This window comes from Ranitomeya imitator, chromosome 2, assembly GCF_032444005.1.
Source record: "Ranitomeya imitator isolate aRanImi1 chromosome 2, aRanImi1.pri, whole genome shotgun sequence".
Lineage (NCBI taxonomy): Eukaryota > Metazoa > Chordata > Amphibia > Anura > Dendrobatidae > Ranitomeya > Ranitomeya imitator.
Window position 1 is genome coordinate 288,220,079 of NC_091283.1, and position 27,233 is coordinate 288,247,311.

At 44.5% G+C, this 27,233-nt stretch overlaps 1 protein-coding gene across 1 annotated transcript in view; it reads right to left on the bottom strand.

Annotated features, from left to right (window-relative positions):
• Window positions 1–3,180: 3,180 nt before the first annotated feature.
• Window positions 3,181–27,233, bottom strand: part of LOC138663214 (oocyte zinc finger protein XlCOF22-like) — a 49,550-nt gene continuing 25,497 nt past the window's right edge. The window contains exons 3-8 of the mRNA XM_069749376.1: window positions 14,173–14,322; window positions 13,864–14,043; window positions 13,658–13,781; window positions 13,477–13,574; window positions 13,151–13,241; window positions 3,181–4,785 (exon numbers count right to left, since the gene is read on the bottom strand). Coding sequence (XP_069605477.1) covers window positions 3,347–4,785; window positions 13,151–13,241; window positions 13,477–13,574; window positions 13,658–13,781; window positions 13,864–14,043; window positions 14,173–14,250 — 2,010 coding nt within the window. The 5' untranslated portion in view covers window positions 14,251–14,322 and the 3' untranslated portion in view covers window positions 3,181–3,346. The remainder of the gene's footprint in view (window positions 4,786–13,150; window positions 13,242–13,476; window positions 13,575–13,657; window positions 13,782–13,863; window positions 14,044–14,172; window positions 14,323–27,233) is intronic.

Below are 27,233 nucleotides of genomic sequence, written 5' to 3' on the forward strand. Positions count from 1 at the left end.
ATTTAATAGCCATCATCCGAGGAATATGGTTGAGTCGTTACCTTGGAGCCAGATGCTTAGAGTGAGAAAAATAGTCACTGACTATTGACTCCAGATTAGATGAGATGTGCCATAAATTTTTGAATAGAGTTTACCCTGAAAATGGAATTAGAAAACATGTGGAGAGGGTGAAGGCGACATCGAGAGCTGTTGTAAAGGAAAAGAAAATCAAGGTTAGAGATAAGCGGATCCCCTTTGTGTCCACCTTTAGTACAGCCAGTGGGCATGTGAAGAATATGATTTTGAAACATTGGCATATCTTACATCAGGGTTTACCTGACATTGAAGAATTTACCCTGCCACCGATTTTGTCCTACAAAAGAGGACATAATTTAAATGATAAATTAGTCAAATCTGACATTGGTCCTACGGTGGTTAGTTTACAGAGGACTTTGGGTCCCCCGAAATGTGGAAATTTTCCCTGTTTAGGATGTGCGTGTTGTGGGAATATGATAAAGGGAGATTTTTTCAATCATCCTCGCACAGGCCAGAGGTTTTCCATCAGGGAGAGGTACACTTGTACCTCAAGTTTTGTTATTTATCTTATTGTCTGTCCTTGTGGACTTACATATGTGGGGGAGACCACCATGGAAATAAAGGCACGCATCAGCAAACACAAAAGTACCATTAGAACTAAGATGGTGGATTTACCGATACCTAAACATTTCATTGAGAGTGGACACACAGTCAGTCAGCTACGGTTTAGGGTGATTGATGGCGTGCCTCCTCTTCGTAGGGGTGGTGACAGGGTTAAATTATTAAAAAAGAAAGAACTTAGATGGATATCGAAGTTTGGCTCTCGCCAGCCCGGAGGGTTAAATGTTGATTAGAAATAAAGAAATTCCAGCTCTGCGAGGCGTGAAAAGTAAAAACTTGATACTTTATTCACTTCATATCAGAAGCAGAGGATGAAACATCAGCACAATACAATAAAAACACTATCTACGCGTTTCAGGTGACAGGGCACCCTTAATCATGATTAAGGGTGCCCTGTCACCTGAAACGCGTAGATAGTGTTTTTATTGTATTGTGCTGATGTTTCATCCTCTGCTTCTGATATGAAGTGAATAAAGTATCAAGTTTTTACTTTTCACGCCTCGTCGAGCTGGAATTTCTTCATTTCTGGTCTCCTCACGCTTGACACAGCGTCTCCGTGCTCCGAGCCTTCTGGGATTACTACTATGGTGAGCTGGACTTCCCCTTTTTTTTCTTAAATGTTGATTACAATCTTCTGCTATGTGTATCTTGATCTATCTTTATATGGTTCGTGCGGCTCGCATTCGTATAGATATGTTTTTAAGTGGTGATTGGTTATATATTTTGTTTTTTCCCGTGATGACCTCTATGGGTTATGTGAACTGGTATGTAATGAATTGGCTTATATTGCCTGATATGCTTTTTTGTCCCCTGTCCCTTGGAGTTGATGGGTTTTCTATTAAATTTGGGGTATTCCCACTTATGGGTATTGATTACATAGCCATAGATATGGCGGTATATTAGATAAGACGGTTTATTTATATATTTAAACCTTTCTCCATGTAGTTATTTCCCATCAAGATGGGTTTGAGCTATTTTTAGTCTTTAACATGGGATTGGTTATCTGTGGGAGCCGCTTTTATTATGTATAGTTGGGGGACCTTAATGTCTGTATATCTTTCCGTAAGCCCTTATGTTTGTGGACATGCGCGCTTTGCGTTTGGGAGCTGTGCTGGTGGATCTGTAGTATACGGGCTCTGGTCTGCCTGGATATGGGGTGGCGTCTAGCAGCCGGTGGGCGTGTCTTTTGGCTTTCCATGGCAGCGCTGCATGTTTTTTCATGTGATGCGTCGCTGTGGAGCCGGCGGACATGCGCACTAGGTTTGGGACTCTTTCCCTATGCGGTGTGCCAGGTGAGCCTTGGATGTCACGGATGTCCGGTCATGTGACTAACTTGGGGGCGGTTCGACAGATGTAGGTATGGAGCCTTGATTGGCTCTATTATATGGGGCGGGTAATGTTTTGGCACCGGTGGGCGTGCCTTTCGGCTGTCCGTGGTGGTGCTGCATGTTTCCTCATGTTATGCGTTGCTATGGAGCCGGCGGGCATGCACACTAGGTTTGGGACTCTCGCCTTAAAGGGACTCTGTCACCTGAATTTGGCGGGACTGGTTTTGGGTCATATGGGCGGAGTTTTTGGGTGTTTGATTCACCCTTTCCTTACCCGCTGACTGCATGCTGGCTGCAATATTGGATTGAAGTTCACTCTCTGGAGGACAGAGAGTGAACTTCAATCCAATACTGCAGCCAGCATGCAGTCAGCGGGTAAGGAAAGGGTGAATCAAACACCCAAAAACTCCGCCCATATGGCCCAAAACCAGTCCCGCCAAATTCAGATGACAGGTTCCCTTTAAGCGGTGAGCCAGGTGAGCCTCTGATGTCACAGATAGCAGGTAATATGATCAGCCTGGGAGGCGGTTCAAGTTAAGCAGGTATAGAGCCTGGATTGGCTTCTCTGCATGGGGCTGGTTATGTATCAGTACCCCAGTTTGGACCTTCGTCACAGGCATGGATTGGTGGATTATGAGAGACGTGCTACAAGCTCAGTGATAGGCAGCTCGCGTATATAATGGCCCCCATGAGCTTTTTGATAGGCTTAGATGTGACAGGCAATGTTTTTTGTTTACGTTCCAACTTCTTACATGTGTTTACTACTATGATCACGAACAGTATTGTCCACAACGGGGGATTTTAGTAACATTGTAACGTGTTTTTAATTATATATGTTTCACTGTGTACACATTTTTCTATTGTTATTATGATCACCAGATGTTATGAATGTAAATTTTGTGGGCGGACCTGTCAGGTGGTGGTTATCCACTTCCTATTTAAGGCCATCATGTTGACTATTATGTATGCTTGATAAAGACCCCCTGAGGTTGAAACGTTGCACCTATGGCACAATAAAGTGTTTATTGTCTTCACCTGGATTGAATGCTGTCCTTCACTTCAAAACTTTACAGGCTTGAGCTGTCTTGCATTGTGAGGGTTAAGAGTGCTTCTCTTTCCAAGCAGAGGTAGTAATGGCACTGAAATGGGACGATGAGCCCTTCGATAAGCAATGCGGGATTGCAAATCGCGACACCAATGGATCAGCACCGGCATGGAAGGAAAGTATGAGTGTTTTTATTGTAAAGAGACCAAACACAAGAAATGAGAAGGTACAATTTTCGGTTAAAAAAACAACATTCTGAAGATGAAAAAGGCTTCTCCCCTCTGTGGCTTCTCTGAAGTTTATTAAGAGTTAATTTCCATGTAAAATATTTCCCGCGTTAAGAACATGAAAAAAGCTTCTTCCCCGTGTGACTGCTCTGATGGCTAAGAAGAGATGATTTCTTCTCAAAACATTTTCCACATTCTGAACATGAAAAAGGTTTCTCCTCTGTGTGAGTTTTCTGATGTGTGATAAGATTTGATTTATGGTTAAAACATTTCCCACATTCTGAACAGGAAAATAGCTTCTCCCCTGTGTGAGTTCTCTGATGTGTGATAAGACTTGATTGCTGGGTAAAACATTTTCCACATTCTGAACAGGAAAATGGCTTCTCCCCTGAGTGAGTTCTCTGATGTCTAACAAGAGTTGATTTCTCTGTAAAACATTTCCCACATTCTGAGCATGAAATTGTCTTCTCACTTGTGTGACATCTCTGGTGTGTAACAAGATGTGATTTCTGGGTAAAACATTTCCCACATTCTGAACAGGAAAAAGGCTTGTCCCCTGTGTGAGTTCTCTGATGTGTGATAAGATTTGATTTATGGTTAAAACATTTCCCACATTCTGAGCAGGAAAATGGCTTCTCCCCTGTGTGAGTTCTCTGATGTGTGATAAGACTTGATTGCTGGGTAAAACATTTTACACATTCTGAACATGAAAATAGCTTCTCCCCTGTGTGAGTTCTCTGATGTGTGATAAGACTTGATTGCTGGGTAAAACATTTTCCACATTCTGAACAAGGAAATGGCTTCTCATTTGTGTGACTTCTCTGGTGTGTAACAAGATGTGATTTCTGGGTAAAACATTTCCCACATTCTGAACAGGAAAAAGGCTTGTCCCCGGTGTGAGTTCTCTGATGTGTGATAAAAATTGATTTATGGTTAAAACATTTTCCACATTCTGAACAGGAAAATGGCTTCTCCCCTGTGTGAGTCCCATGATGTGTGATAAGCCCTGATATAGCTGTAGAAGATTTTCCACATTCTAAACATGAAAATGGCTTCTCCCCTGAGTGAGTTCTCTGATGTCTAACAAGAGTTGATTTCTCTGTAAAACATTTTCCACATTCTGAGCATGAAATTGTCTTCTCACTTGTGTGACATCTCTGGTGTGTAACAAGATGTGATTTATGGCTAAAATATTTCCCACACTTGGAACAAGAAAATCTATTCTCCACTGTGTGAATGTTTTGATATTTAAGAAAAGACTTTTCGAGGGGAAAATTATTTACATATTCTGAACGTGAAAATGGCTTTGTTGCTTTATCAGTTTGTTTTTTAATGCTTATTTTGTGACTTAGATTTTCCTCAGAGGTTGGTAATGAATCAGAAGACAGGATCTGTTTCAAAGGATCAGATGGTAGATCTTTGCTGTGAAAGGATGATGGTATATCTGGAGTAATGGCATTCACTTCAATTGTATCCTGTGGGATCTCAAGATCATCTGATTTAAAAATTGAAGATGTCAGCTGTCCCTCTGATCTCCTGGTACAGTCATCTGCCAAGAATAAAACCAATTATTATTTTTGAATAAAATCCTTGAAACTTATATTAAAATAATAAATAAAATATTTTTTTAACATTTCATCTTAAACTATCTGTAAACATGCAAGTTATGTTAAAAAAGTTTAATTATTCACGAAGACAATGACATTTCACAGTCTGATAGAAAACCTCATAGCATGAACCAGTAGAGCGTGGTGTTCGACTGTTTGTTCATTCTGCCTCCCAAAAGTAGGTGAAAATAACAACAATAAATACTTCTACTCATCTCACAAAAAACAAGCCCCACTCAGGTCCATCATCTGCCAGAGGAAAAACAGAAGTTTCCACATTATTAGTGGCTCAAAGGCTCTTGAAAAGCAACATGATTTCCATAAACCAATTCAGCAATATCTGCTCTCCCAAAGTCAAATCTTTCCCTCACTTCTGAGCCTTGCCGTGTGCCCCAACCACATTCAATATCCATGTATTTGGCACTACAATATTGAGAAGAACCCACTTCATTTACGGTGTGTCTCCTTTAGCACAATCTGGGCACTATGTGTAGGGTAATAAAATGGCAAATGTGCCATTTTCACTCTCCAACATCCACTCGGTGCTAATTTCCAGAAAGTGGCTGTGAAGTGTAAAAATAGTCACTACTCCTAAAGATTAATTCCCTTGGGGCTATAATTTCCAAAACTGAGCCACTTTATTGGGTTTTCTACTGCTATGGTTTTCTATGGTTTTCTATTTTGTCATATTAGGACTACTGAAAATGATGTCACATTTTTTACTGGATCTGCTCCTGCAATGTCCGTTTCTGCCACCAGGTGCCACCTTATTCATTCTGCAGGCAGCGCTGGTGATGCAGGAGATATAGCAACCAGAAACTCTGGATGGCACAGGCTCTGTCCTTCCAATAAGATTAGGTTGCCTGGGACCTGTAGTACCATCCAGTCTAGCAGTATGGGATTGCATGGTGTCCAACTGCAGTAATCTGCTTCCTATTCTCTTCATACAGGTATATAGCTCATTCAACTACTGCAAAGATCCTGCATGTCTCCAGTCATTTCTATTCTATGTCAGAAAGCATATCTAATGGTATATAGTTTCTTCTTACTCTGCATTTCCCTTAATGCTGTAAGGTCATGTAACTTTGTCAAAGAGGTTTATGATCCATGTAGGCCTGCAAAGTTGTTTATTTGTCTCTTCATTTATTGTCTCCTGCTGTCTTAACTTGGTTGATGGTTTGCTAACAAGGTAAAATATTGATAGATCTAAGAGCAAGCGTCCTCTATATTCAGACACAGCTTGGGGATGCATTTATGTAGGGATGGCATTTATCTACATTTATTCAAAGTACATTTTTCAAAGTATCTTGCAGTTATACATGGCAGTTAGAAAGGGCAAGAGACAGGTAAGACATTTAAACAAACCTGTTCCCAGTACATTTGGAATGCAACAAATACCATATGCATTTGTATCATTTATATTCTGGTTGCTGCATTCACACACACCCACCGTGCATGCATTAACTCTTTACACTTCATCCACATCGGCCCCTCAGTCCTCTCCTCTACTATGTATAGCATTCACGCTCTTTTCACATTGCTAAACTGCACAGATCCATTCAGTCCCACCATTCAACAGAAGAGACGCTTTCACAAGTCTCTTAACCATCTGCTCACTCTTTCTATCCTCCTCCTAGTCGCAGGAGATCTCTCCCAACCCTGGCCCCTCATGTTATAGTAAGTCACACACCTCTACTGCTACATTCAGAAACCCCTCAAATCTCATTAACATTCCCTGTGTGTCTTAGGTCTCTTAATTGTGCCCTTTGGAATTCTCGCTCAGTGTGTAAAACTCTCCTTCTTCCATGACTTCTTCCTTTCTGATTCTCTTAACCTTCTGGCTCTTACCGAGACCTGGATCCAGCAGTCAGACACCACCGCTGCTGCTGCTGCCCTTTCATATGGTGGACTACACTTTTCTCATACCCCAAGATCAGACAACAGAGCAAGTAGAGGCGTTGGTCTGCTCCTATCACCCAAATGTACCTTTCAGGTTATCCCTCAAGTACCCTCACCTATCTTCCCTTCTTTTGAGGTCCATGTTTTCAGACTACATACATCCCCTCTCCATGTGAGTAGCGGTTGTGTATCATTCTCTGGGTCCCTCCCATCAGTTCCTGGATCACTTTGGCCCTGGCTTCCATATTTTCTCTCCTGTGACATCCCAACCCTCATCATAGGAAACTTTAACATCCCCATTACTTTTCCCCTCTCCCCATCTGCTACTCACCTTTTACCTCTAACCTCCTAGTTTGGCCTTTCGCAGCTTACTAACTCTCCTACACATGAAGACGGAAACTCCCTTGACTTGTTCTTCTCCCGGCTTTGCTCAGTGTATGATTTTCCAGACTCCCCTCTCCCACTCTCGGACCACAACTTTCTTTCATTCTCGGTTAAGAACTGCTATCCTGCTCAGGTCACCCCCACTTTCCACACTTATAGAAATATACAGGCCATTAACAGCCAAAATCTTATGAAGAACTTGCAGTCATCATTGGCCCCTATCTCCTTCCCCCATGTCCTGACTCTGAACTGAAGCATTTTAATGAAACACTGCAAAGTGCCCTGGATGAAACCGCACCTCCTATACATAGAACAACTCAGCACAGATGGCAACAACCCTGGCACGCGCTGCAAAAACGTTTCCTACAGCGGTGCTCCAGGTGCCCCGAACATCTGTGGAGAAAATCCAATCTATCCATTATAAGTTTATGCTTAAAACATACAACACTGCCCTTCACCTCTCCAAACAAACCTATTTCAACACCCTCATCACCTCCCTATCCAATAACCCTAAACGTCTCCTTGACTCTTTTCACTTCCTACTCAACCCAAGAGTGCAGGCCCCAACCACAGATCTCTGCGCTGACGATCTGGCCAATTAATTCAAAGAAAAAAAATTGACCCTGTCTGACTGGAAATTTTCTCCCAATCCCCTCATACCATGCACTGTCCTCCCTCCCCCACTGCATCTAGCTCACTCTCTGATTTTGAACCAGTCACAGAAGACGTGATCAGGCTCCTTGCATCTTCTCGCCCTATTACTTGCACCAGTAACCCTATTACATCAAATTTCCTCCAGTCCCTTTCCGCAGCTGTCACCACTCACCTAACAAAAATATTCAACTTCTCGCTCTCTCGTTGGGTATCTTTCCCTCCTCATTTAACCCCTTCACCCCCGGAGCTTTTTCCGCTTTTTTATTTTCGTTTTTGCTCCCCTCATTCCCAGAGCCATAACTTTTTTATTTTTCCGTCAATATGGCCATGTGAGGGCTTATTTTTTGTGGGACGAGATGTACTTTTGAATGATACCATTAGTTTTACCATGCCATGTAACAGAAAACGGGAAAAAAATTCCAAGTGTGATGAAATTGCAAAAAAAGTGCAATCTCACACTTGTTTTTTGTTTGGCTTTTCTGCTAGGTTCACCAAATGCTAAAACTAATCTGCCATTATGATTCTCCAGGTCATTACGAGTTCATAGACACCTAACATGTCTAGGTTATTTTTTATTTAAGTGGTGAAAAAAAATTCCAAAGTTTGCTTAAAAAAAAAAAAAATTGCGCGATTTTCCGATACCCGTAGCGTCTCCAATTTTCGTGATCTGGGGTCAGGTGAAAGCTTATTTTTTGCGTGCCAAGCTGGCGTTTTTAATGATACCATTTTGGTGTAGATACGTTCTTTTGATTGCCCGTTATTGCATTTTCATGCAGTGTCGCGGCGGCAAAAAAAACGTAATTTTGGCATTTTGATTTTTCTCGCTACGCCATTTAGCGGTCAGGTTAATCCTTTGTTTTTATTGATAGATCGGGCGATTCTGAACGCGGCGATACCAAATATGTGTATGTTTGATTTTTTTTTTTAATTGTTTTATTAGGATCCTTGAAATTAGGATTATTTAGTCTAGAAAAAAGACGACTGAGGGGCGATCTAATAACCATGTATAAGTATATAAGGGGACAATACAAATATCTCGCTGAGGATCTGTTTATACCAAGGAAGGTGACGGGCACAAGGGGGCATTCTTTGCGTCTGGAGGAGAGAAGGTTTTTCCACCAACATAGAAGAGGATTCTTTACTGTTAGGGCAGTGAGAATCTGGAATTGCTTGCCTGAGGAGGTGGTGATGGCGAACTCAGTCGAGGGGTTCAAGAGAGGCCTGGATGTCTTCCTGGAGCAGAACAATATTGTATCATACAATTATTAGGTTCTGTAGAAGGACGTAGATCTGGGTATTTATTATGATGGAATATAGGCTGAACTGGATGGACAAATGTCTTTTTTTGGCCTTACTTACTAACTTACTAACTATGTTTTATTGTGATTGGGGCGAAAGGGGGGTGATTTGAACTTTTATATTTTTTTTAATATTTTTAATCACTTTTTTTTTTTTTTTAATTTTGGCATGCTTCAATAGCCTCCATAGGAGGCTAGAAGCATGCATAACTCCATTGGCTCTGCTACATAGAGGTGAAGTACAGATCACCTCTATGTAGCAGAAATGCAGGGTTGCTTTGAACGCCAACCACAGGGTGGCGCTCAAAGCAATCGGCCATCAACAACCAGGGGATCTGCCAGCTGACGTAGTATTCCGTCAGCTGGCAGAAAGGGGTTAAGCATGCCATCATACATCCATTACTTAAAAAACCATCCCTGGACCAAAACTGTGCTGCTAACTATAGACCTGTCTCTAATCTTCCCTTCATCTCTAAACTCCTCAAATGCCTGGTCCACGCCCGCCTTATCCGCTATATCTCAGATAACTCTCTTTTCGACCCTCTTCAATCCAGTTCCCGCTCTTTACACTCTACTGAACCTGCCCTTACTAAAGTATCTAATGATTTACTAACAGCTAAACCTAATAGTCCCTACTCCATGCTAATTCTCCTGGATCTCTCTGTAGCATTCCACATGGTGGATAATCAGCCCCACCTCACTATGCTCTGCTCCATTGGCCTCTAGGACATCGTTCTCTCCTGGTTCTCCTATCTTTCTGACTCATCCTTCACTGTATCTTTTGCTGGTTCCTCCTCCTCTCATCTTCCCCATACTGTTGGGGTTCATCAAAGATCAGTCCTAGGCCCCCTCATTTGAATACTGCCCCTATTGGACAAACAATCAGTAGAATTGGTTTCCAGTACCATCTGTATGCTGATGACTCCTAGATTTACACCTCCTCTCCTGACATCACGCCACTAATCCCTGCATCAACTGGTGCGCCCACAAGACGGTAATCAGAGGAGTGCTGATGGGAATAGCTTCCAAAGAAAAAAAAGGAGTCTAGGAAAAGAATTCAAGACCTATCAAACAAAATTCGGACATTAGAAAATAACCTACTCAATGATATTATACCCCCCCAGAATACCCAAAATGAACTTTCTAAACTAAGAACAGAACTCAGAGAGACTTTATTCTCGCCATATGACAATATTGTAAAAATGTCAAACTACAAATTTTACACATCCCATAACAAACCAACCAAGTATATGGCTAACAAAATAAAAAAGAATAGAATCAACAGTAGAAAACACTAGTGATTGTTTTACCGCTGTCTCCAACATAATGTCCTCCCTCTATCTGAAACTGAACCTGTCAAAAATTGAACTTCTTGTGTTTCCTCCCTCCACTAACCTTGCCTGACACTGCCATCTCCGTATGTGGTTCTACCATTACTCCCAAGCAATATGCCCACTGCCTTGAGGTCATACTTGATTCCGAGCTTTCATTCACCCCCCACATCTGATCACTGGCTCGCGCTTGTTTTCTGCACCTCAAAAACATTTCTAGAATTCGACCTTTTCTTACTTTCAATGCTGCAAAACTCTTAAGCTATGTGCACACGTCTAGGATTTCTTGCAGAAAATTCCTGAGAAAAAACAGAAATTTTCTGCAAGAAATCTGCATGCATTTTTGCCGCGGTTTTGATGCGTTTTTTTCCGGACATTTCCCAATGCATTTTATCGTGGGAAATCCGCAAAAAAACCCTGCAAAATTAATGAACCTGCTGCGTTTTTTACCGGGATGCGTTTTTTTCGCAGAAAAAAACGCATCATGTGCACAAAACATTCAGAATTCATTCAAAATGATGGGATGCATATTGTATGCAGTTTTTTTGCGGTTTTATAGCGTTTTTATCGCGAAAAAAAACGTGAAATATCAGCAACGTGTGCACACAGCCTTACTATTTCTCTTATTCATTCTCATCTGGACTATGGTCTCTACTAATCGGTCTTCCTCTTACCAAACTCTCCCCTCTCCAATCTGTCTTGAATGAAGCAGCCAGGATCATATTCCTCACCAACCCTTACATCGATGCCACTGCCTTGTGCCAGTCATTACACTGGTTACCCATCCTCTCCAGAATTCAGTATAAACTTATCACTCTCCCCCACAAAGCACTCCATGCCTCAGCACCACCCTACATCTCCTCCCTCGTCTCAGTCTACCACTCTACCCGTGCCCTCTGTTCTGCTAATGATCTGAGATTAACATCCTCAATAATCAGAACCTCCCACCGTCGTCTCCAAGACTTTTCACTTGTTTTGCCAATTTTTTGGAAAGTGCTACCCAGGTTTATTCGATTAATCCCCAATACCCACAGTTTTAAACGTGCCTTACAAATGAATCTCTTCAGACTGGCCTACTGCCTCAACACAATAATTTAACTATCCCCTGTGTTTCCCTTTCAAAATTTTTACCATATCCAGGTTCTTCGTATCATGTTCTCATACTCTTTATTTATTTAATAGCCCTCTGCGTCTGTACTGTTACATACTTAGACTGATAACCGGTTCATGCAGCTTTACATGAACAAAATGTTAAGTGCTGCGGAATATGTTGGGGCTATAGAAATAAAATTATTATTATTCCTGCTTCAGCCAATTGGAAAACCCCACACCCTACTAAAAATCAAAGCGTATTGCCGGAAGTTGCCAGGTACAGCCTTGTTCTCCTCTGTTTCAGTCATCTGTGCTCAGCTCCCGGCTTCTGTATTTGTTTCCTGTTGTGATCCCGGCCTGTTTACTGACTACTCTTGTATCTTCTAATTTTGTATTTTCTCTGCCCTCCTGGTTGTGACCTAGCTATCTGACCATGCTTCTTGCCATGTCACACCACAGAACAGCAAGTAAATTTAGATCTCGGGCAATATTTTCCATTAAATAAGTTTCTTTAAAAAGTATTAGGCATTCAAGGAGGACTTTTTATAATATTGCAAATAAAATTTAGATCTCGGGCATCGCAAAGTCGACCTTTTTTTAAAGACTACTATGAAGTTACAGGCTCACATAACTGAGGCAGGCCAATTCCAGAACGACTCATACAATATAAAAAACTAAATAAACAGACATAGAACAAAAAAAACATGTTATATCCTTAACAAAAATGTATGCATGAGGAGCAAGCTCCAATACTAAACAGGACTTGCACTCATTTATGGTGGACCATTGGAGCTACTATGAGTGCTGACCAGAAGAGTAGAGAAAGTATTAGTGCTCCCCCATTTCAGGAGAGATTGTGCAGTAATCTGAATTCCTTAGGATTATAAACATAATGAAATTTATGACGTGGAGTCAATCCATGAAACCAGGGCTCGAGTCAACACATCTCCTGCAGGTGAGAATAAATGTATATTACAGACATCAGCTATGCACAGCTTAGAGATATATCATGGCACAGGTGTAATGTTTTTATGTAGTTTCTCATGACCATTTCTGAAGTTAGCCAATTTTAAATTGAAAAGTCAGGATAAAGGGAAACTCTGTTGTTATTGTACAGAAAGTCACACTTGGCCTCACTGCACATTTAATGCTACCGATCACAAAAGTGAAGTTTGGCCAGAAAGACTGGACCTGGTCTTGTAGGGGCCACATGAGCACATTCAGCAGCACAGGAGGGAGAGAAGGTAGATTCATCTAATAAGATCTCGGGGTTCTAGGAAGCCAACAGCATCATTACCATACACTTTCTCTTAGAGGCCATTTTAATATTTTTCTTCAAGTGATTTTCTAACTTGTCAGCACGTTCTACGGTCATTTGGCTTTTTAGTTTACAGATCTGTGCAGATAACGGTCAGCGTCTTCTAATCCCAGGGGGTAGGTGGAGCCTCCAGGTTGTAACTTCTATAGAAAAGGGCTTTCAATGACCAATGTCATTTGAACCGCTTTGGGTGGAGGAACATATTGTGGTCTAGAGGCAAAATGGTGATCACACGATTGTGATACGGCCGGACAACACCACCGATAAAGCAGCCACAGCCGGTGACTGAGAAGAATCTGTGACTTCTCTATATTTAGTGGTTACTACTCACCTGGCCAGTTATAAGTAGTAATCTCCTCTTTACACCGCTCATCATCTCTCATATAGGTCTCTGTAGTATTAATATGGGTCAGATCTTCACCCTAAAATAAATATTGTAAAAGTCACAGACAGATTGAGAATTCACAGCTATCATCATCTCTAATCCTGCCATCTCCATTGTTCTCATTACACAAGTAAAAAAAAATATATATAATATTGGTGGATAAAACAAGACTAAGCAAATAATATTGGTCGATAAAACAAGACTAAGCACAAGACCTTCACAACTATCTACACAACATATGGGAGATCTCATGACACCTTCTCTCCATCTACCTGATGATCCTGAGGAACATTGGGATCTTCTTGGTTACAGTCCTGTAGAAGAATAGGACGGGGACATCTCTCTGGTGTTGTCATCTTACTGGACAGATCTAGAGGAAACACATACAGGGACTGACTCCATCCTTTACATACAGATAATTATAGGCCGTATGTGTTTAGTCCTGTCTATTACCTGGTGATGTGAGGGGCTGGGGAACCTCCATCATGATGTCCTTGTACAGATCTTTGTGTCCTTCTAAATACTCCCACTCCTCCATGGATAAATAGACAGCGACATCCTGACTCCTTACAGGAACCTGACACATGCAATGATACCGTCATCCCCTGATCCCTTCATAGCGTTACTGTATAATGTCCCAGCATTCCCAGCAGTGTCACCTCTCCAGTCAGCAGCTCAATCATCTTGTAGGTGAGTTCTAGGATCTTCTGGTCATTGATGTCTTTGTGTATTATGGAGTGAGGTGGAAACCCCGTGATTGGGCTCAGGGGTCTTCCCCATCCCTCAGACACAGGGTCCTGACAGCGCTCACTAGAGGTCTTCTTCACTACTGTGTAATTCTGGTTATGGAGAGACACATTAATAAACCTCACTACAGACATTTCCAGAGTCCTCACCTCTCCAGTTCTGTCCATCTATTATTCCCATAGATAAGAATGATGTAATGTGACGTCATCAGAATCTCTCACCTCTCCAGTAAGACGGAAGAGGATCTCTAGGGTGAGATGTAATATCCTCTCCGCCATCTTTTCTCTATCCATTTCCATCCTTGATGAGTAAATCAGGAAAATTCTCTTATACAGAAGATCTTCACTGAGAGGATCCGCTATTGTAGAGACCTGAATGAGAAGATGAGCCGATGTAACATCATACAAGTCCTGTGTAATAATACAATTACTGGAGATAATAAGGGGAAACATATGAGGAGATTTATTATTTTACAGTATTTAGTTTTCTTCTTTACATCTACTAATAAAACCTATATATTTTAGGCCACAGACAACAAGCAGTTTCTTCCTCGGAGTCGGCAGCTGAATACGTTCCTCATAGACTCATCTTCCATAACGCTAATTCTCGTCTCATTTACCGACACTGGAATCGGCATTAGCAATACTGCAGGAGATATTCATTACACGTGACAGGAGAAATAACTACTTCATGAGGAGGACGACATCTTCATCTTCTACTACGGCTCTAGAAACATATTTGTCCAGAGTCGGTCACTGACTCCATCACCACCGGCCATCTATATGAAGGTTTCCCGTCTTCTCCGCACTGTAATCTTCTTTCACGTTAGATCTCAGGTCTGATTCACACACAGAAGTTTGAGGCTTTTAGAAAAGATGGTTTGTAAGAACCAAGACAAGAGTTATTTGATGATAATCTCTCAATGTACAGTGTTTTTTTTTCTGGATTTTTTTTTTTAGCATTTTCCTGTACGTTTCCATATATTACATGAAAAACACAAAAAAAAAAACAATACTGTGTGAATATTACGCTGTGTAGGAGCCAATAAAGGAGCCACATACTATAAGAGTAATACATGTTTTTTTGGTTTCCATCTTTCGTAGTTGCGTCGTTTGTATCTATCAGCGGAAAAGGAAAAAAAACAAACATTGTGATTCTTAAGGTACCGTCACACTGAACGATATCGCTAGTGATCCGTGACGTTGCAGCATCCTGGCTAGCGATATCGTTCAGTTTGACACGCAGCAGCGATCAGGATCCTGCTGTGATGTCGTTGGTCGCTGCAGAAAGTCCAGCACTTTATTTCGTCGCTGGACTCCCTGCAGACATCGCTGAATCGGCGTGTGTGACGCCGATTCAGTGATGTCTTCACTGGTAACCAGTGTAAACATCGGGTTACTAAGCGCAGGGCCGCGCTTAGTAACCCGATGTTTACCCTGGTTACCATCGTAAAAGTAAAAAAAAAAAACACTACATACTTACCTTCTGCTGTCTGTCCCCGGCGCTCTGCTTCTCTGCACTCCTCCTGCATCCTGTGTCAGTGACGGCCAGCCGGAAAGCAGAGCGGTGACGTCACCGCTCTGCTTTTCGGCCGCTGCGCTCACAGTCAGTGCAGGAAAGCACAGCGCCGTGGACAGACACGGAAGGTAAGTATGTAGTGTTTGTTTTTTTTACTTTTACGATGGTAACCAGGGTAAAGATCGGGTTACTAAGCGCGGCCCTGCGCTTAGTAACCCGATGTTTACCCTGGTTACCGGCATCGTTGGTCGCTGGAGAGCTGTCTGTGTGACAGCTCTCCAGCGACCAAACAGCGACGCTGCAGCGATCGACATTGTTGTCGGTATCGCTGCAGCGTCGCTAAGTGTGAAGGTACCTTTAAGGTACCGTCACACTTAAGGTTATCGTTAACGATATCGTTGCTTTTTGTGACGTAGCAACGATATCGTTAAGGAAATCGTTATGTGTGACAGCGACCAACGATCAGGCCCCTGCTGGGAGATCGTTGGTCGCTGCAGAAAGTCCAGAACTTTATTTCGTCGCTGGACTCCCTGCAGACATCGCTGAATCGGCGTGTGTGACGCCGATCCAGCGATGTCTTCACTGGTAACCAGGGTAAACATCGGGTTACTAAGCGCAGGGCCGCGCTTAGTAACCCGATGTTTACCCTGGTTACCAGCGTTAACGTAAAAATAAAAAAAAACACTACATACTTACCTTCCGTTTTTTTAGAACACCTCATGAATACGCATATCACAGTAGTAATAATATAGATTTTAAATATTTAAATAACTGTGATTGCTTCTGGACATAATAAGGAATGTCGCAATATAGAACACAACAAAGAAAAAACATACGACAAAAGACTTCCAAAAGTACAATGTATAAGCAAAATATAAATTTTATTATTAAAATCCAATACAGGTACCACACGGAGGAGGGGAACAGAACACCCACTCGCACGTGTTCAGAAAAAGACGCCCACAGTAACGCAATTATGAATAAGCATACCCTGCCATGAATAATGGCACCCTTCTATTGCGCACTCAACCCAATAGGTCTAAAGCATAGTATACCCCATACACGGTATGATAGCCACATAAGTTGGAGCAGCCATAATAGCTGATAGTTACCTATGCAGTTAGTAAATACTGCGGGCGTCCTCCCCGATGCGCGTTTCGGCGATTCGTAGCCTTTCTCAAGGGGTTACCTTCCGTGTCTGTCCCCGGCGCTGTGCTTCTCTGCACTGGCTGTGAGCGCCGGCCAGCCGGAAAGCACAGCGGTGACTCATTACATGAGTGTGTAGGTCAGCGTTTGCAAAGAGCATAATTTAAAGAGCCACCTTTTCCTTGTGCAGCTTTAGTGCTGTACAAGATGGCTCTTTCAGCAACAAACGCCTGGGAAGGGGAGGGGGTTAAAGGTTCCCTTTCAACTTGCTCCAGTGTCGGCTTCGGCCTACACTCTGCTCCTACTGCAGACACTGGGCTCTAACACCGCCAGTTGGTGCCTGGAAGTGCTAGCTGCACAGAGAAAAACACCCACCAATGTGTCAGTGGGTTTCAGCAAAGCCAGCTGTTCCCCTGCTGTGTAGCTGGCAACGTGTCCTGCAAACGCCACGCAGACACCTGAACTGAAATTAAAGGGAACCTGCCCCCCCCAGGTGTTTCTATGTATAACAGCCACCTTGTACAGCAGTAATGCTGCATTTGTACAAGGTGGCTCAATTTTTCTCCTTGCACACGTCGAACTCAACACGTACAAAATGTGTCCCCTGAGACCATTACACCGTCCGTCAGGTGTGACTTTCCTTTTTAATGACACGCATCACCCCCCTTGGTAGCCTGCCCGTCTTCTGACATCATTGGTTGGCTGGCTGCGCATGTGCGTCTGCCCTGCCCGATCCAACGCCCCTCGTTGTTTTATTTATTCTGACTGCGAGGGTGTGATTGATGGGCATGAGCAGTGCATATGTTCGCCTGTCTTCACTCATCTCCTTCCGCCTTTTTCAGACTGTGCGGCCTCATGGCCGCTGAATGCGATAAGGGATCAGCTGAGGCCGCCCAGTCTGAAGCAGGTGTAAGGACATGTGTGAGAGGTGAACATATTTACTGCGCAAGGCCATGAATCCCAGCCCCGCAGTGTGAATTAATGAAAAGACACTGCGGGTCTGGGATTTATGGGCATCGCTAACCGCACCGGCCGACATTAAATGAGGTCAGAAGATGGGCAGCGCTAACAGCGCATGGCCAAGGGATAACAACAGCGCAGACTACTGTACAGCAAATAACGACGCTCAGGAGGCTGTGCCCAGCACCAAGGTGTTATTTTTGACACCTGTGCTGCGTCTCATTAAAAAGGCAAGTCATGCCTCCAATACAGTTTGACTGCATAATGGGCTAAATTGTATACGTGTTTCATTCAGCGTGTGCAAGGAGAAAAATTTAAAGAGCAACCTTTTACTTGTGCAGCATTACTGCTGCACAAGGTGTGGCTCTTCTAGTTTGTAACACCTGAGGGGAGGTTAAAGGTTACCTTTGAAATTGGTTCAATTAGGCTTCGGCCTACACTCTGCTCCTCCTGCTGACCTTGGGCTCTAACACCGCCAGTTGGTGCCCGGAAGTGCTGGCTGCAGAGAGAAAAACACCCGCCAATGTGTCAGTGGGGTTCAGCAACGCCAGCTGTTCCCCTGCTGTGTAGCCGGCAACGTGTCCAGCACAAGCCACGCTGGCACAATAACAGACATTTTCCTGCCTCCAGTGCAGGCTTCGGCCTACACTCTGCTCCTCTTTGATATCCTGGGTTTCAACACTGTCAGTTGTCACCTGGAAGTGTTGTCTACACAGAAAAAACACTCGCTCAGTTGTCAGTGGGGTTCCGCAACGCCAGCTGTTCCCCTGCTGTGTAGTCGGCAACGTGTCTAGCACAAGCCACGCTGGCACAACAGAACAAAAGCTGCCACCAGTGCAGGCTTCGGTGTACACTCTGCTCCTCTCCTCCTCCTGCTGACCCTGGGCTCTAACACCGCCAGTTGTTGCCCGGAAGTGCTAGCTGCACAGAGCAAAACACCCGCCAATGTGTCAGTGGGGTTCAGCAACGGCAGCTGTTCCCCTGCTGTGTATCCAGCAACGTGTCCTGCAAACGCCATGCAGACACCTGAACTGAAATAAAGGGACCCTGCCCCCCCCCCCCAGGCGTTTGTATGTATAACAGCCACCTTGTACAGCAGTAATGCTACATTTGTACAAGGTGGCTCAAATTTTTTTCTCCTTGCACACGTCGAACTCAACACGTAAAAAATGTGTCCCCTGAGACCATTACTGCGTCCCCGAGGTGTGACTTTCCTTTCTAATGATACGCAGCAACCCCCTTGGTAGCGCTGCCCGTCTTCTGACATCATTGGTTGGCTGGCTGCGCCTGTGCGTCCACCCAGCCCGACACAACGCCCCTCGTTGTCTTATTTATTTTGACTGCGAGGGTGTGATTGATGGGCAGGAGCAGTGTATATCTTCGCCTGTCTTCACTCATCTCCTTCCGCCTTCTTCAGACTGTGCGGCTTCATGGCCGTGGCATGCGATAAGAGATCAGCTGACGCCGCACAGTCTGAAGCGGGTGTAAGGACATGAGTGAGAGGCGAACATATTTACTGCGCAAGGCCATGAATCCCAGCCCCGCAGTGTGAATTTAGGAAAAGACACTGCGGGTCTGGGATTCATGGGCATCGCTAACCGCATCGGCCGACATGAAATGAGGTCAGAAGACGGGCAGCGCTAAAAGCGCGTGGCCAAGGGATAACACAAGAGCGCAGACTCCTGTACAGCAAATAACGACGCTCAGGAGGCTGCGCCCAGCACCAAGGTGGGATTTTTTGACAGCTGTGCTGCGTCTCATTAAGAAGGCAAGTCACGCCTCCAAGACAGTTTGACTGTATAAGGGGCTAAATTGGATACGTGTTTCATTCAGCGTGTGCAAGGAGCAAAATTCATAGAGCAACCTTTTACTTGTGCAGCATTACTGCAGCATAAGGTGTGGCTCTTCTAGTTTGTAACACCTGAGGGGGGGTTAAAGGTTACCTTTGAAATTGGTTCAATTAGGCTTCGGCCTACACTCTGCTCCTCCTGCAGACTCTGAGCTCTAACACCGCCAGTTGGTGCCCGGAAGTGCTGGCTGCACAGAGCAAAACACCCGCCATTGTGTCAGTGGGGTTCAGCAACGCCAGCTGTTCCCCTGCTGTGTAGCCGGCAACGTGTCCTGCAAACGCAACGCAGACACAAAGCTGCCTCCAGTGCAGGCTTCGGCCTACACTCTGCTCCCCTGCTGACCCTTTGCTCCAACACCACTAGTTGGGGCTCTAGGAAGACAATCTTGAATAGGTCCACATCCTGGTTCCAGTACCGTCAGCTGGTTCTCGGCAGTGTCTTTGTCACGGGTACTTCCTCCTGCCCAGCCTGGTTCCAGCACCGTCAGCTGGTTCCGGGTACTGTCAAGGTCACTTACACGCCTATACGTTGTCCCGTCGTGTTGCGGTCGGGTTAGCCAACTCCATCGTGCCTCCAGTTTAGGAGCTTCCTATGTGGGCTGTGGGAATTGGCAATCAAGGCTGGTTCTGTAGTGCTAGTACGCCAAGCTCCCCCTGTAGGACTGTTGGTGTTCGGTAACTGCGGCAGCCTCGCGGCCTAGCTGTTCTCTCTTCTCCTGTGGACCTTCTGGTCCACATCCTGCTTCCAGCACCGTCAGCTGGATCCGGGCAGAGCCTTTGGCTTAGGTGCCTCCTTCTGGGTATCCGAGTTCCGCCAACGCCAGGCGGTCCTTGGTAGTGCTTTTTAGCGCGGGTACCTCCTGCTTAGTAACCGGGTTTCAGCACCGTCAGCTGGTCCTCGGTCGTGCCATTGGCTCTTGCACACTTGGCCAACGCATCCGGGTTCCAGTACCGTCAGCAGGTTCTCGGCAGTGTCTTTGTCACGGGTACTTCCTCCTGCCCAGCCTGGTTCCAGCACCGTCAGCTGGTTCCGGGTACTGTCAAGGTCACTTACACGCCTATACGTTGTCCCGTCGTGTTGCGGTCGGGTTAGCCAACTCCATCGTGCCTCCAGTTTAGGAGCTTCCTATGTGGGCTGTGGGAATTGGCAATCAAGGCTGGTTCTGTAGTGCCAGTAGGCCAAGCTCCCCCTGTAGGACTGTTGGTGTTCGGTAACTGCAGCAGCCTCGCGGCCTAGCTGTTCTCTCTTCTCCTGTGGACCTTCTGGTCCACATCCTGGTTCCAGCACCGTCAGCTGGATCCGGGCAGAGCCTTTGGCTTAGGTGCCTCCTTCTGGGTATCCGAGTTCCGCCAACGCCAGGCGGTCCTTGGTAGTGCTTTTTAGCGCGGGTACCTCCTGCTTAGTAACCGGGTTCCAGCACCGTCAGCTGGTCCTCGGTCGTGCCATTGGCTCTTGCACACTTGGCCAACGCATCCGGGTTCCAGTTCCATCAGCTGGTTCTCGGCATTTTCTCAGCCTTCTTGTACCTTCTGCTACATTTCCAAGCTCAAGACCCTAAAGACGACGACCCGGAAGACCACCCCTAAGATGACGACGACACCAGAGACGACAACCACTGAGATGACGACGACCCTGGAGACGACGACCCTGAAGACCACCCCGATGATGACGACTCTGGAGACGACGACCCTGGAGACGACTACCCTGGAGACGACGACATGGAAGACCGAGAAGCAGAAGAACAAGAGGCTGCATAACAAAGAGCAGAAGAAAATTAAGCATAACACTTAATATCAGAGCAAAAGATATTATCTAAATTATATGCAGAAGAAGACTAAGCAGTGTATGGGGGTGAGTCCGTTCCTCCTCGTGGTGCCCCTGGATAAAGCCTTATGCTGCAGGCCAAACTGAACGCGGACAAATGTTACTCTTTTGTGACAGGCAGAACGGAAGGTGTAATCTTCAAACTTTTATAGATAACAACTACGGGAATGCCTGTCACAAATAAGAATATGATGAAGAAGTAAAATATGAAGAAGAATAATAGTTGAATAAAAAGAATATGAAGAATTTAACAAAAAAAAAATAGGTAGAAGATGAAGAAGAAGATGAGTAAGGTGAAGAAGAAGTTGATGTCAAAGATGCTGATGATGATGAAGAAGAATGTGTGGGAAAAGTAAATAAAAAAGGTGATGGGCGTGGAAGTAGTGAAACATCAATATCTGCCAAAATAAAAAATTCTTAACATAGTCAATATCTTTGTAACTCCGAACGTCTTTAAAAAAATTAAAATTCCTGCTATTCTATTTGATTTGGCTAAACCTCTATGCCTTTAATGTCTCCGCCACCTCCCCCAATACATCCTACATTATTCTTAGTTGTTTTCCTTCATGTAGAATGAACCTACAAGGAAAGAAAGGGTTTATTTTAATTCCGATATTTTCATCCCATTGACTTGCATTGGGATCGGGTATCGGTATCGGCGATATCCGATATTTTTTGAATATCGGCCGATCCAATCCGATAACGATACTTTCCGATATCGGAAGATATCACTCAACACTAGTCCCGAGTGCTGGTGCCAGTGTCAGGTATTAAGATGCGAGACTCGTGCGAGTTTCTCATGTGTGATACCGGCCTTAAATAAAGACACGCACACGAAATCTGCATTAGGCCGGTGTCACACTTGCGAGTAACTCACACGAGTCTCTCGCCTCAATACCCGGCACTGCCGCCGGCACTTGGACCGCTGCGTTCAGCTGCCTAGAAAGAATAGGATAAGGGGATGGCAGAACGAAATGTAGCAGAAAAATAATGCAATATCGTAGAATAATCCGAGGACCACTAGTAGTCAATGACAAAAATTATTTTATTGAATAGATATTGCGACCAGTCATATACTGCACCAACGTTTCGGCCAGTGATGCCTTTGTCAAGGTGATTATCTACAAAATAATATGACATAATGAAAACAAGCCAAAATATTCACTAATATAGAGATCAAAAAATAAACTGGTCTATCATCCACCAGAAACACATTTTAGATAATGAAAAAATGCAATTGTGTATCAATAAATATACATACATACACAAACTTATAAGTGTGTGTATATCTGACCGCAGACATATGTAACTGGCATCCAGACATAGCAGAGCCTGTAGATGATCGCCAGAGATAACTCTCCAGCGATCACCTAAATTCTAGCACTCACGGTCGGCTGACCGTGAGAACCAGCCTAGTGTGACCGGAGATAACCCCCCGGTCACGTGCACGGCAGTTCTCGCGGTAAGCTAAGTTATCGCAAGAACTTACCGTAGCTTACCGCGAGAAGTGCAGTGGACGTGGGACTTCCGGCGGTGTGACAGGTAAGGCGGCATGTAAATTAGGAGACATGCGTAGTAAGCTGCCTTTATGCAGTTACTACGCATGTGACTAATCATTAGATGCGATTTTACCGCATCTAACAAATATCTATGGGAAATTTACGGTGCGGCGACAGAGCGTCGCCACATTGTAAACAGACATGCTGCGTTCTGAAAAGACGCGCCGCATGTCCGTTTACGCGGGTCTGCCGCATGCGTGTTTTAAAGCATAGTGGAGACAGGATTTCAGGAAATCCCTTCAACTATGCTGTAACATCTGGACGCTGCGTTTTTGACGCTGCGGCTCTACGCAGCGTCAAACACGCAGCGTTTCCAGAACGTGGAAATACACCCTTATAAGGAGACAACACAAACCCCCCCAAATATAACATTTTTATAACAAACCCACAATTTGTTACTCTTTAGGGTAAATCCCTATCTCACCATTGGATTAGAGCTAGTGATGGGCGAGCACTAAAATGCTCGGATGCTCGTTGCTCAGGTTGGGCAAATTGGAATGCTCGGGTGCTCAACCTGAGCAACGAGCCCAATGCAAGTCTATGGGAACCCTGAGCATTTTTGCCGCAAACCCCCCGGGGGTCTTTTTAGGGTCTAAAAATGCTGGAAATCAATGGGAACACTGCTCAAATGACATGGGATCATCATGGGGATGACCCCTGGAAGTATTTCTGACTCCTACTTCACTGGTGTGAACAATGTCAGAGTGTTGTGCCAATTTTACAGGTGCACACTAAAACATACAAAAACGTAACCAAAATGGATTTTCCTGGGAAATATGTTAAGGAACATCCTTTCCAGGGTAATGACTTGTATGTAAGGCAAAATAAATAGCCCCCACAAAAAATATACCTCCACCACTTGGGCTATGTTCACACGTAGCGTTTTTGATGCATTTTTCAACTTTAGCATTGCTTTCATCCAACACAAATGCATTCACTGGGAAATGTCATTTTAATATTTTACAACCTTATCTGGCCGTGTGGTGTGTGACACATCATCTGACACATCCTGTTTCATTTATGAAGGAAGGAGTCAGTCACAAAGCCGATTTTTATAGGGCCATCAGGCGGCCATTACTATTCTTAAAGGTCGTCCTCACTATTCTTAGAGAGCCATCAGCCAGCTATGCTTTGTTGTTCCCATTATTAAACAGTGGGTCTCCTATCCTGTTATTGTCTATGCAGTGAGTGGCAGGGGTGCCAAAAATGAGGACGCACCACAATACCCTTTTGACGAGACGTACAGGAGGGCCTCATGAAAAAATGTTCCCATTATAAGAAAGTGGGTCTCCCATAGTGTTTGCCTATGCATTGAATGCAAGGCCTGCTTTGCCCCAAAGTTACACGCACCCCTATCACCCTTTGAACTGAAGTACTGGATGGCCACATGAAACCAAAGTTCCCATTATTATGTATTTGGTACTGCCACACTGTTAGCCCTTGCGTTGAAACCAAGCTTTACCTTGCCACAAAGTCAGACGCACCCCAATAACCCTTTGAACCGACTTAGTGGATGGCCACATGAAACCAAAGTTCCCATTATTAGAAATTTTGTACTGCTACGCTGTTTGCCTATGCATTGAATGCAAGGCCCGCCTTGCCACAATGTTACCCGCATCCCAATAACCCTTTGAACTGACGTAGTGGATGGCCACATGAAACCAAAGTTCCCATTATTAGAAATTTTGTACTGCCACGCTGTTTGCCTATGCATCGAATGCAAGGCCTGCCTTGCTACAATGTTACCCGCATCCCAATAACCCTTTGAACTGACGTAGTCGATGGCCACATGAAATCAAAGTTCCCATTATTATTTATTTGGCACTGCCATACTGTTTGCCAATGCATCGAATGCAAGGCCTGCCCTGCCCCAAGGTTACACGCACCCTAATAACCCTTTGAAGTGACATAGTGGATGGCCACATGAAACCAAACTTCCCATTATTAGGAAGTTGGTACTTCCATTCTGTTTGACTATGCAGTGAATTGCAGTGTTAAGCCTCAAGAACCTCCGTGGGAAAATTGCAGTGGTTTTGGATGAAGAAACTGCAGTGGAGAATTGCAGTGTTGAGGATAAAGAGCCAGCAGTGGAGAATTGCAGTGGTGAGCCTGAAGAACCCGGAGTGGAGAATTGCAATGGTGAGGCCAAAGAACACCTGGCAGTGGAGAATTGCAGTGTTGAGGATGAAGAACCTGCAGTGGAGAAATTCAATGTTGAAGCTGGAAAACCTGCAGTGCAGAATCTCAGTGTTGAGGATGAAGACCCAAAAGTTGAGAATTGCATTATTGAAGCAGCTGACCAACGCTACAGTTCCCACTATTATGAACTGGGTCTCCCATACTGTTTGGCTATACAGTGAATGCAAGGCCTGCCCCAAATTTGCACGCACCCCTATCCCCCTTGGAAGAAACGTGGAGGAGGGCCTCATTAAAAAAAAAAAATTCTCATTACAAAGGAGCGGGTCGCCTATACTTGTAATAACCATATACTAAGGGTACCGTCACACAGTGGCATTTTGATCGCTACGACGGCACGATTCGTGACGTTCCAGCGATATAGTTATGATCTCGCAGTGTCTGACACGCTCCTGCGATCAGGGACCCCGCTGAGAATCGTACGTCATAGCAGATCGTTTGAAACTTTCTTTCGTCGTCTAGTGTTCCGCTGTGGCGGCATGATCGCATGGTGTAACAAAGGTGTGCACGATATTGTATACGATGTGCGCATAGTAACCAACGGCTTCTACATCGCACATACGTCATGAAATTATCGCTCCAGCGTCGTACACTGCAAAGTGTGACAGCAGTCTACGACGCTGGAGCGATATTGTTACGATGCTGGAGCGTCACGGATCGTGCCGTCGTAGCGATCAAAATGCCACTGTGTGATGGTACCCTAAGTGTATGGGCTGACAAACATTTCACTCTGGGGGGGGTACACATCAACATAATGTGTAAACTTTTTTTTACGGACATCAAAAACACCCTTTAACACAACAACGTGGTTGTTGCATCACGGACCACGTTCACCCTGGTGATCTAGTGGTGCTGGATGATGAGGATGAGGAGAAGGCGGAGGACGATGACAACAGCAAATAGGCAAAATCAGGAAGCGTATACCCATGTCTGGGTGTGAAGAGGTGCATGGTAATAGAGTTTCCAAAAAAAGACACTGGATTACAGTTTATGTTTCGCTGCTCTCACTCGGAGGTGTACAGAAGTCTGGCCCAATCCAGCCCTTGTTCATTTTTATAAGTGTCAGCCTGTAGGCATTTTCAGTTGAAAGGTGGATGTGCTTATCAGTTATAATTCCACCAGCAGCACTAAACACCTGCTCTGACAAAACGCTAGCGGCTGGGCAGGCTAGGACCTCCAAGGTGTAGAGAGACAGTTCATGCCACGTATCCAGCTTGGATACCCAAGAACTATAATGCACAGAGGAATCACAGAGGACATTGGTTCGGTCAGCAAGACACTCCCTCATCATCTTCCAAAACTTTGCACTCCTTGTGAGAGTACTCTGTGCCTCAGGGCCTGTGTGATGGAAGGGTCTGAGAAAACTCTCCCAGAACTTTGCCAGAGTTCCCCCTGCCTCTCCTGGATTGGAGTTGTGTCTCTCTCGCCTGTACTCTTTGGTTGTCTAACGAACTGTGACCTCTGCTGCCAGCGTTTTCAGATGGGAACTTTTTTAATAATTCCGCAACAAGGTCCTTCTGGTACTGCACCATTTTAGTAGACCTATCTGCCCCTGGAATAAGAGATAGAAAATTATCCTTGTAGCGTGGGTATGACACCCAAAATTTTGAGAATGCGAGGGTCACGGGCAAGGCAGCGTAACAAACTCAGCCATGTGTGCCAGACTACTAACAGGCAAGACTTCTGTGTCCTCACCAAGAGGACGAATGACAATGCGCTCCTCTTCCTCTCTGTCCTCAGGCCATCCACGCTGAACAGACAGAATGACAGTTGTGCTTGTAGTACCGTCTAGAGCGCATGAAAGTAGCTCCTGTTATACCTCCTCCTCATTGTCACCCAATCCACGTTGGGATGAGATGAGGCTGGGCAGTGTGTAATTACCCTGTATCGTTCCTTGCTCCATCTCATCAATCTACTCCTGCAATGCATCCTCTTTGATTGTGAGCAGAGAGCGTTTCAGAACACAGGGAAGTGGGCTGGTGATGTTTATAATGGCATCATCGTCGCTCACCATCTTGGTGCAACCCTCAAATGACACAATTTTTAGCCCACAGATAAGTGAGGCGTGTAATGGAGATACCACACTTTAAAATATATGGCCTGTATTTTGTTCTAAAAGAGTAAAATAGTGTCTATAACTAGGCTAAGACACAGCAAAAGATACAGTGATACAGTGGGTACGGAAAGTATTCGGACCCCTTTACATTTTTCACTCTTTGTTCATTGCAG